Source organism: Salvelinus sp. IW2-2015, unplaced genomic scaffold (assembly GCF_002910315.2).
Source record: "Salvelinus sp. IW2-2015 unplaced genomic scaffold, ASM291031v2 Un_scaffold1141, whole genome shotgun sequence".
In the NCBI taxonomy this organism is placed as follows: domain Eukaryota; kingdom Metazoa; phylum Chordata; class Actinopteri; order Salmoniformes; family Salmonidae; genus Salvelinus; species Salvelinus sp. IW2-2015.
The window spans coordinates 20,113-31,447 of record NW_019942752.1 but is presented as its reverse complement, the minus strand read 5'-3'; the positions used below and the strand labels follow the sequence as shown (position 1 = coordinate 31,447).

The 11,335-nt window shown below is 43.2% G+C and overlaps 2 protein-coding genes across 3 annotated transcripts in view; both read left to right on the top strand.

The window, feature by feature from the left end:
• Positions 1–4,532, top strand: part of ephx5 (epoxide hydrolase 5) — a 21,985-nt gene extending 17,453 nt beyond the window's left edge. The window contains exons 7-9 of one of the 2 annotated variants that reach the window (XM_024137275.2): positions 1,376–1,484; positions 2,015–2,140; positions 3,484–4,532. In XM_024137275.2, coding sequence (XP_023993043.1) covers positions 1,376–1,484; positions 2,015–2,140; positions 3,484–3,685 — 437 coding nt within the window. In that variant the 3' untranslated portion in view covers positions 3,686–4,532. The remainder of the gene's footprint in view (positions 1–1,375; positions 1,485–2,014; positions 2,141–3,483) is intronic. The other variant, XM_024137274.2, reaches the window with a different exon arrangement.
• A 3,127-nt stretch (positions 4,533–7,659) lies between these two features.
• LOC112069890 (cystatin-like) lies at positions 7,660–10,734 on the top strand. Its single transcript, XM_024137280.2, has 3 exons — positions 7,660–7,961; positions 9,849–9,950; positions 10,434–10,734. The coding sequence occupies exons 1-3, from the start codon at positions 7,752–7,754 to the stop codon at positions 10,512–10,514; spliced, it is 393 nt and encodes a 130-aa protein (XP_023993048.1). The 5' UTR covers positions 7,660–7,751; the 3' UTR covers positions 10,515–10,734.
• Positions 10,735–11,335: the final 601 nt, after the last annotated feature.

Below are 11,335 nucleotides of genomic sequence, written 5' to 3'. Positions count from 1 at the left end.
AGGTTGGAAAGACGGCCCATGTACTCCAACCTCAGAAGGTGGTGACCATTGTGCCCTAAATCATTATTGGCTATTTCTAAACTTCTTGCCTAGCAAATTAATCCTTGATTAATGCAGCTAAGATTTTGTGTCTTTAAAATGTATTTTTAAATAATTAAGTGGTTTAGACAGGTCATAGACAATTCTGTTGCATCCTAGTTATAAATTATGTGGTACTGTCTGATGAAAGGCAACTTTGTGCGCCCTCTCATTGACTGACATGTCAAAGGCTTTTGATACTGTTGATCACTCGCTGCTAATTCAGAGGCTTTCCTCAGTTGTCCTAGACCAGGCTGCATGTAACGGGTTAAAACATTACTTGACAGATAGAACTTACTATTTTACTACACCGGCATGAGGCAGGGCTTGCAGACCTATTATGGACTACAAAGGGAAGCACAGCCGCGAGTTGCCCAGTGACACGAGCCTACCAGGCGAACTTAATGACTTCTTTGCACGCGTCGAGGCAAGCAACGCTGAAGCATGCATGAGAGCACTAGCTGTTCCGGATGACTGTTTGATCACGCTGTCCGTAGCCGATGTGAGTAAGCCCTATAAACAGGTCAACATATCAGGATGTGTACTCCGAGTATGCGCTGACCAACTGGCAAGTGTCTTCACTGACATTTTTAACCTGACTGAGTCTCTAATACCAACATGTTTCAAGCATCATCTGTGGATCTGTGTCTAGTGTTTCTGTGATAATGGTGTTGATGTGAGCCTTTCAAAGCACTTCATGGCTACAGATGTGAGTGCTATGGGTCGTTAGTCATTTATGCAGGTTACCTTGGCCATTCTTGGGCACAGGGACTGGTGGTCTGCCTGAAACGTGTAGGTATTACAGACTCTGTCAGGGAGAGGTTGAAAATGTCAGTGAAGACACTTGCCGGTTGGTCAGCTCATGCTCGGAGTACACGTCCTGGTAATCCGTCTGGCCCTGCGGCCTTGTGAATGTTGACTTGTTTTTAAAGGTCTTACTCACATCGGCAAGGGGAGCGTGATCACACAGTCTGGAACAGCTGGTGCTCTCATGTAGCTTTTGTTCCACAAATAAGGTCTATCTTCAAAATGTTCTCACATTTTATGTTTTGGAGCCTCTAGGGCAATTCAGAAAGCTGAGTGATGACCTTATTACCAATGAATGTGTTTTTTATGATCTTGTTTTTCTTTCTGTATTTATATTTTGTGTGTATTGTATGTATTTCAGGGCTGTAAAAGAGACCATGGTTTCAGTATGACTCCCTGGTAAAATAAATAAATGCACGGACACACAGACCTCTGATAGTTTAGCTGTAGTAGTCGTTCTAATCATATTGTGAAATGTTTCCCCCTGCAGGTTGTGGACTGAATGACTCTCCAGTAGGCCTGGCTGCTTACATGCTGGAGAAGTTTTCCACCTGGACTGACTTCAACAACAGGGACTTGGAAGATGGGGGGCTGGAGAGGTACAAGCTACAGTTCAGCTTGTTTACTTTGGGTTGTGAGTGGAGAAATATATACTTTTTAGGGGGTAAATATATTGCTGTCCCATCAATTACTCTTAATCCGACTGTTCCGACTGCATTGTCGGAACTAGAAGCACAAGCATTTCGCTACACTCGCATTAACATCTGCTAACCATGTGTATGTGACTAATAAAATTTGATTTGATTTGATTTGATTACTCTTAATCAAATAATGGTCAGATCTGCCAAAACTAAAGGGGAAACATTCAATACAACTTTATTTGTCCCAGCAAAACAATGATCCTATTCTATTTGCATGAACATGTTGCCTTGGTAGCACCCATTCACAGTCCTATTCACTTGACACCAAATGGGAAAATCACAAACTGAAAGAGCTACTACCTTTGTTGTATTCATTAGTGCACACCGTAGCAAAACATTTACAACTGAAAAAGTGTTTTTATTGGAGAATGAATAAAACCCAGGGCTGTTGATTGGTTCATTGAGAAAGCCTGGTTCCTGTCTTTTAGGAAGTTCACCCTGGACGACCTGCTGACCAACATCATGATCTACTGGACCACCGGCTCCATCGTGTCCTCCATGAGGTTCTACAAGGAGAACTTAAAGACCAACATTGAGAACAGACTGGATAACAAGTGAGTTTGTATGTGTGGTGTCATATGGTACAGTATGACACGAGCTGTTCCTACAGGGCCTGTCCATTTTTAATATGACACGGGCTGTTCCTACAGGGCCTGTCCAGTTTAATATGACACGGGCTGTTCCTACAGGGCCTGTCCAGTTTAATATGAACGGGCGTTCTACAGGGCTGTCCAGTTATATGACACAGGCTGTTACTACAGGGCCTGTCCAGTTTAATATGACACGGGCTGTTCCTACAGGGCCTGTCCAGTTTAATATGAACGGGCTGTTCCTACAGGGCCTGTCCAGTTTAATATGACACGGGCTGTTCCTACAGGGCTGTCCATTTAATATGACACGGGCTGTTCCTACAGGGCCGGTCCAGTTTAATATGACCGGGCTGTTCCTACAGGCCTGTCCATTAATATGACACGGGCTGTTCCTACAGGGCCTGTCCATTTATATGACCGGGCTGTTCCTAAGGGCCTCCCGTTAATATGACACGGGCTGTTCCTACAGGGCCTCCAGTTTAATATGACACGGGCTGTTCCTACAGGGCCTGTCCATTTAATATGACACGGGCTGTTCCTACGGGCCTGTCCAGTTTATATGACACGGGCTGCTCCTACAGGGCTGTCCGTTTAATATGACAGGGCTGCTCCTACAGGGCTCTCCAGTTTAATATGACACGGGTGCTCCTACAGGGCCTGTCCAGTTTAATATGACACGGGCTGTTCCTACAGGGCCTGTCCAGTTTAATATGACACGGGCTGTTCCTACAGGGCCTGTCCAGTTTAATATGACACGGGCTGTTCCTACAGGGCCTGTCCAGTTTAATATGACACGGGCTGTTCCTACAGGGCCTGTCCAGTTTAATATGACACGGGCTGTTCCTACAGGGCCTGTCCAGTTTAATATGACACGGCTGTTCCTACAGGGCCTGTCCAGTTTAATATGACACGGGCTGTTCCTACAGGGCCTGTCCAGTTTAATATGACACGGGCGTTTCCTACAGGGCCTGTCCAGTTTATATGACACGGGTGTTCCTACAGGGCCTGTCCAGTTAATATGACACGGCTGTTCCTAAAAACAATAAGACGCTATTTAATAATACATGCCAAGGGACGTATAGTACATTTTGTAGTTTTATGTGATCCTTGCGGGACTTGAACCCATGATCATGCTTGCTTTGTGTTATGATAACAGGCTCCCAATAATGAGATGTTCCAGGTGATTGTTTTCTACCTACTTTAGTTGAATGCACCGATTGGCAGACACTCTGCTGAAATGAGTGTCTGCTATGACTAAAAATGTAAATGTGTGGCTGTGTTTGTTAACCTGTCTCTCCTGTCCTCAGGACRGGGGTGTATGTGCCTACAGGCCTGGCTGCGTTTCCCAACGAGCTAATGCACGTGCCCCAGTCGTGGGCCAGAGACAGGTTCAGGAACATCTACTCCTACTCTTACATGCCCCGAGGAGGCCACTTCGCTGCCTTCGAGGAGCCACAGCTCCTGGCTGACGACCTGCTGCAGTTTGTGAAGAAGGTGGAGAAGTTGTAGAGTTGATGGATACAAGAGGTCGACTCTCCACTCCTGCCAAGTGCCTGGAAGAAAAACCAACAGGACTGCAGAACTTGATAACACTACAGCTTGGAATTGTAGCTCTGTACTAAAAACATTTAAATGTTAATCTATGATAAAGTCAGAAGCACTGTCTGATTATCAGGTAAATACTTTGTCAATCAGTGATGTAAACACTGCAATATGATCATGCTCAGTGATTGTGTTGGTGTAATATTAAGCCTATACAGTCAACACAATGGACCAATACTGTAATAAATGATATGATCAGCACTTAAATACAGATTACAAATGTCTTCCAGATTGCACCACAACTGTGTGAAAGCAGCCTCAATCACAGATGTCTGTTCTTCTCTTGTTGCAATAATGCACTACTGCTGTACTGCTATAGTATACTACTGCTGTACTGCTATAGCATACTACTGCTGTACTGCTATAGTATACTATACTACTGCTATGCTATACTACTGCTGTACTGCTATGCTATACTACTGCTGTACTGCTATACTATACTACTGCTGTACTGCTATAGTATACTATACTACTGCTGTAATCATGTCTATTGTGATGACCCTGTAAGGCAGGGATGTCAAACTCATTCTACAGAGGGCAAAGTGTCTGTAGGTTTTCCTTTCAATTAAGACCTAGACAACCAGGTGAGAGGAGTTCCTAACTAAATATACTTCAATGTGTTCCATTGAGCATGGTTTTTAGTCTAAGTCTAGATTAATCTATGTCCCAGGAAACCATGATGAATTTTCTGTGGACCCCAGGAAGACTAGCAGTCACTAAGGTGTCAGTTTGAGGATCCAAATAAACAAATTAACATCCACAAGTCAATAATTCACAAGACTTAGAACTATGTATGCTACAAAATGTGTATAATTCAAATAAACCTTATAATTTAGTGATCCAGCTTAGACTTACATACAGTACTGTATATTTCAGAAAAACATTTTAAACAATAGAAAACCAAGACATTATACAGTTTCAACCAAGTAGGCATACAGTGCACAAAGTAACTTAGTAGGCTATATACAGTCACAACACCAACACTGCTTTCAGTACAGCACATACCCAAGCTACACCAGACAACATATTCATTACAATCATTCTGTACAGGTGATGCCAGTCATTCATATGAACCTCTATAGAAACATCGTCCCTGGACTGGACTCAGGGTTACAGAGAGAGAGTCGTCCCTGACAGAGAGAGAGGGGTAAGGTGTATACATGTCAATCCGCTCGGTCAACACCTGTCTGTAGTCACAAATCGTCTGAGTGCTGATCTAGGACCAGGTACCCTCTGTCCATATAATGTTAGTCTTTGTGACGTAAAAGGTCAAACTGACTTCAGATCAGCACTCCAGTTTGGCCTTTTAGATCAGTAGGAGCAGGTTTATATAGACAGGGGAACCTGATCCTAGATCAGCGCTGGGCCATATGGACAAAAATCCTGGATAAAATTGAATACATTGATAAGATGAATGTACACAACAGTTTAAAATGATCATTTTTAAATTACTAGTTTGATGGTTGTAGTCATTAACAATCCCCCATATTAGGAAACTGAATTCAAACTTCACATCCCTCTAGTATAGGCTACTTATGCTAATGAACGATAAGCAAAATGCCTCCGATAAGTGATTCAGACAACTTTAATGTCCTCAGAGGCAATTCATATGGCAGCAGTCATAAAACAGATCACATTTTAAAATAAATAGCAAAGGATATTTACAAGCAAATAGGCAGGATTTGATCAATATGGTGGCTGTCAATGACTTTCAGTTCATCATCCCAGCTTTCTCCTAGATCAGCACTCCTACCCTGAGAAACGTTTTGAGATCATGGCCTCCTGTCATCTCATACTATGGCTGTGGTTGGGAATCCTTTCATTGTCACTTGCCTTTGATAGCCATGGGGGTCCTGAAACCAGACATAATCCTGCCAGTCAGGCTGCCCTCCTCCCAGAGAGGGCCCAGAGACAGAGCAGTAACTTGTCTCTTCACCCGCGTGGGGACATTAAAATCCAGTTTGGGCTGGAACCACCCCACAGTCCCTATGGGCCAGAACCATGGCCCTGTGCCGAACAGGTTTAGCGTCAGACAACAGGTCGGCCATGAAGAGCGTGCGGAAGAGCTACATAAGGCAGGAGGAGATGCGGAAGCTCTGGTCACCGTCGGCTAGTGTCACCTTCTCCATGTTGACCTCGTACAGCTCCTTGGGGAGGAAGGATTCACGGAGGAGGAGGAGCACGCAGGGACCCAGGGAGAAGAGCACCTCCAGTTGTTAGAGAACCTCCTCAAGGTCTTGGAAGGTACGCTGGCACCACCTCCAGTCCAGGCCTCCTGTGGCGGACTGACCGGGCCTCCAACCCATCACCTCCTCATTCTGGGGGGAGAGAATGAGAGAGAGGCCTGGGGTCAAACAGCAACTCATAGACAACACTGCTAAGAGTAGGACTATTATAGGATTGAAGTGCCCGGCCGGCCGGATACATTGCCCCTCCCGGGCACCAAAACATAAACATAAAACACAGTTCCACAAATATGGTGCAAGAAAACTAAAAGCTGCAGGAGAGCACCAGCTGTTCCAGACAACTGTGATCATGATTTGACGAATATCCACTTTGTTTGTTGAACGTGCGCCGCCAAACCGCCATCATCCTTCTCTCCCGACTGTCTGCGTTCCCTTGACCTCTTTAGTCTTAATCACATCTATAGGCTATGAATATACTCTTACGCAATGGTTTGATTAAATACGCCCTATTTATCCACATAAAGAAATACTCACTTCAGAACTTCAATAGTCTGCATGGTTACTCAAGAGTCCTCCAGTTCCAAAGTGCGCTCCTGTCTGTGCTTCATTGATTGAAGTCGGGACGTTTGTCGCGTTGAAATCAACTGTGAACTCGTAAATCTCCGACTTCAGTGCTTTCAAGAAGACTGGGAACTCGGGACAAACGAGTTCCGACTGGGAAAAATATTCTTGAACGGTGTTCCAACTCGGAATTCGAAGTCAGGACCACACGCATCTTTCTAGAGCTCAGAAGTTCCGACTTGAAGATCACTGACATGTTTTGATCTCGTTTTATTCCCGAGTTCTCAGTTGTCTTGAAAGCACCATTTCACTAAACTATTGACATATGTCCGCAGCGATGATAAGAAAATACAATTATTCATTCTAATTTCATTTCTCATGTTTGTGTCATCAATAACTTGAGGCCCGTCACCATAGGCTATATAACAAGCACAGAAGTCAAACCACGAATATAGCCTAACCCCATATAAAACTCATTCCAAGGAGGGCAGAGTGTCTGCGGGTTTTTGCTCCACCCCTGTTCTTGATTGATGAATTAAGGTCACTAATTAGTAAGGAACTACCCTCACCTGGTTGTCTAGGTCTTAATTGAAAGAGAAACCAAAAACCCGCTGACACTCGGCCCTCAGTGGAATGAGTTTGACACGCCTGGCCAGGCCTAGCTTGTAAGTAACCACTGTCTAATGTCAAAGACACTTCTAACTGTGGTCTAACAGTAGGCTTAATGCTAGAATGTATAAATAGCCAATCTTCCCTAAAGCCAATAATAGACAATAAAGCCTAGTCCTATTTAGTTTAGCGTCACTTATATAAAAACAGAGAATTTGTTTTTTAAGAAATCCATTGCTGTGCAGGCTCTCATTTCATAATATATTTCCATTATGAGTTATATAGCTGTAGCCTACAACCAAGCAAATAAAACGGGGTATGCCACTCTAAACTGGTTTGACAGAAATGGTAGCAGAGGGTGAATGGTTAACTTTTGTTGCACACATATCCAGACGATGCTACGTCCCATGTGGCGCAAATTTTCACTGTCGGTGTGATGGAGGCGTTAGGTTTTTAATTGAAGTGATTAGTGGAATCAGAATCAAGCCCCACCCCTCAACAATCAGAAGTGACCTCAACACGTTCATATAAAAGTCGTCGGAGGCGAGGATTTGTTGTGGTGTAACGTTACTTGATACGATCGGAGTTGCAATAAAGACTGATATCAGACGGGGAAAATGCTCATGAATTGGAAGATCGTCGTTCCTTTGCTCGCGGTGGCTTTCATCGTGACGAGCGCCGATGGGATACCGGGGGGCGTCGTGGACGCAGATATGAACGACGCCGCTACCAGAGACGCGCTGAAGTTCGCGGTGGTCGAATACAACAAGGGAACAAACGACCTGTATGTTAGGCAGGTGGCCAAGGTTGTGAAGGCTCAGAAACAGGTCAGTCCCTTTTTTATAAATCTTTTTATCAGTTGAAAGACACAATGTTGGTCGTTCATTTGTATAGCATAGTTCCCACGGTAGAAATATCTTAATATAGACCAGTGAATTCATTAACGCACTACATCTACTCTGAATGCGGCAGAATGGTCAATGTTTTAGTTAATGTCGAATAGGACCGGTGTCAGTAAACGTCGCCCAAAACCCAGTTTGTTGCCAGCAACAGTCATCAACGCTCTAAACATGAGGACAGCTGACCAACTCTGCTAGGCAGTGGCGTAAACATTTAAAGTACTACTTAAGACATTTTTGGGTGTTTTTTACTTTACTATTTGATGACATACTCCATACAATTTCCCTGACACCCAAAAGTGCTCGTTACATTTCAAATGCTTAGCAGGACAGAAATGGTTTAATGTTCCCTTATCAAGAGATCATCCCTACTACTCTGCTCTGGCATACTCATTAAACACTAATGCTTAGTTCATTCATTGTTGGCGTGTGCCTCTGCCTATTCATTAATGACAAATACAAGTCGTGATCTCTGGTTTGCTTAATTTAAGGAACGTGAAATGATTTTATACTAACTGAAGTAGTATTTTTACTGGGTAACTAACGAGTCATTTTCTTCACTCTAGCTGATAATTTGGGTACTTGTTCCACTGCTACTAGGGCGAGTAAAATGGTCAGTGAGGTGTACACTAATTTGTCTCCGGAAGTAGCTAGCAAGCTAACCAACTACAGTTCAATCGCACCGAAAATTGTTTGAATGTTAAATGACGAGACCGAGGCATTGATGCGAGTAACCAGTCTTGTTCAGTACATTGCAATACCTCCGGGAATCTCAAGCACACCGGTATAAACACTCGACTTGCAGTAATGAACATTTACCAACAGATGGCATCACTGTGCCATTATACACCCATAACAATCTAATTGCATTTTGGTGGTCATTTCCAATGGAACGCTGCGTGTGTGTTGTAGTGTCTTAGCTCTTATTACTTATTTATATAATAAGAAAGACTCTGAATAGAAGAAATGGAACTGGAGCTTCACATTTTACTGGAATCAGTTAGTACCAGAATAACATAGAATAACACTGTGCATGACCAAGGGTGCTCCATTAAAGGGGACATCAGTAATTAACAGAACATGTGTGGTGCATATATATTTGTATTTATTGAACGTATTCGTTGATGGCTCTACAAATGGTAGAAAGGTAATGTAACTTGTTGCACACATCTAGATGCTGTCGGTGTGGTGGAGACGTTAACCTGGGTGCTTGACTGCTATTAGGTCTGAATGCTTGGATCAACCCTGCTCACAGCAACACCCTCTGAATTACATGGACAATCTGACGACACTGCATTTATGAACGCCCAGACAGCGCTCTAACGTCTAGTTAATTTAGGAATACACCGTAGCTACTTTATACAATGGCGTTGTTGAATAGGCCTCAGCTTGGCTTGAAGGGTATTTCTACCGTATGCATTAAGTGCTAATGTCTGGGAAGCCGGTGTTTGGAGGATATATTGGCACAGGGGTTCGTCGAGGGCCGGCAACCATGCCAATATATCCTCAACACTGGCTTCGAGGGCATTGTCACTTTTTATTCGGGTTACCAACAGTCAATTATTGATAGACATTTGACACACTAACTTTATTTTGGTAAGATTTCTTTCTTCCACGAGATGTAGTAATGTCAAACATAAGGTTGCTACCCAAGCCGGCTGGTAGTTTGTGCTATCTGTTCGGTTGCAGGAAATGCGACTCAGTCATTGACCTTTGTTCTTGTGTATTCATAAATTAATCACTAGAACAGGTTCCTCATTCAAGATGGGTGATTTATGTCTGTGGTCTGACGTGCTGACCATCCTCTGCTTACAGGTGGTAGCTGGGATGAAGTACATCTTCACGGTGCAGATGGCCAGGACCCTGTGCAGGAAGGGAGGCGTGAAGGACTGCGCTGTGCATCAGGCCCCAGCTGCGGTAAGGACCACAAGGCCAGCCTGGTCCCAGATCTGTTTGTGTTAACACTGGCACTTCAGCTCAGTGCTTCCTACATGTACAGCTTAAGAATGGTCCATTTTTAGTTTATAATTTGTTACAAACAGTGAACACATTGGTAACTAATAAACTACTTATAAACTGTTAGTAAATCCTACTTGTAACATGTTACCCATTTCACTATTGGTTCAGTATTGAGTTTGTTACAAATTGCTTCCTTTGCAAAGGGAAGTTTCAGGCGAGATTTCTATAGATGAATGTCTGTTGGCAGTGTTTAAGAGCATCAAAACCATGATTCATTGTGGGTACATTTTGCGTAACTACTCTACAAATAATAAATGTGTTTATGATGCAATGTGATTTGTAGGTCAGGTAGTCAGATGCAATGTCCAACAAACCTTTTGTCAGGTGTTATGCTGCTGAATGTGTGACCATACCAACTCGTGTTGCTTCCTGTTTCCTCAGACCTACCAGTGCACCTTTGAGGTGTGGAGCCGCCCCTGGCTGGGAGCGCTCCAGTTGATCAAGCAAGCCTGCGAGGAGTAAAGACTTCAATTGTCTAGTCTACCCAGTTAATATTTATTACCAGTGGTGTTAGTCTTACCTAAGCAGATCTACCTCATCTATGATCTATTCAGAGAATCCAACTCATTTTCCTACTTATTGCATTCCCACACCAACATAGCACTTAAAATAAGAACTGCTGTGTTGATGATGGTTTGTGAGCGCTATGCAACAGTAACTAAATAAAACCTTTTTTGTTACATTTACATGTTTCATTTTGTTGCCAGATGAACAAATCTTAGATGGACCCATTATTTTGTGAGAAAATAGTTAAATGTTGATAAATATAACGTTCAGTCACCCGCCCAATGATTCACAGGACAGACCAGTGTTAAAAAGGCTTATTCATTCAACATGGAGGTTGTCCATCACAACCTCTAAATGGGTCAGAAGGGACTACTGAAAAGGTGTTGGTTATTTATGCAGTATTATAAACTGGGTGGTTGGTTGACAGCCGTGGTGTATCCGGCTATAACTTATTTTTACTGGTCTAATTACGTTGGGAGCTAGTTATTAATAGTAAGGCACCTCAGATTTGTGCTATATGGCCAATATACCACAACCCCCTTGGGCATTATCACTTGGTATTACTCTTAGGAAGTGTTTGTTTGCAGGCTATAGCTGTGACTTGACATCGAATTTGTCTTACGCGCCAAAAAGAGTGAACCTTACAGTGTAATGCTTACAAGCCCCTAACCAACAATGCAGTTTGAAAAACATTTAAAGAGCAACAGTAAAAGAACATTAGCAAGGCTATATATACAGGGGGTACCATTTAGTGGAGGTAATTGGCTTGTGATAAA

Coding starts and splice junctions, on each gene's coding strand:
- LOC112069890 (XM_024137280.2), top strand. CDS start 7,752: ATGCTCATGAATTGGAAGATCGTCGTTCCTTTGCTCGCGGTGGCTTTC. Junction 7,962..9,848: donor TTGTGAAGGCTCAGAAACAG/GTCAGTCCCTTT, acceptor CTCTGCTTACAG/GTGGTAGCTGGGATGAAGTA. Junction 9,951..10,433: donor TGCATCAGGCCCCAGCTGCG/GTAAGGACCACA, acceptor CTGTTTCCTCAG/ACCTACCAGTGCACCTTTGA.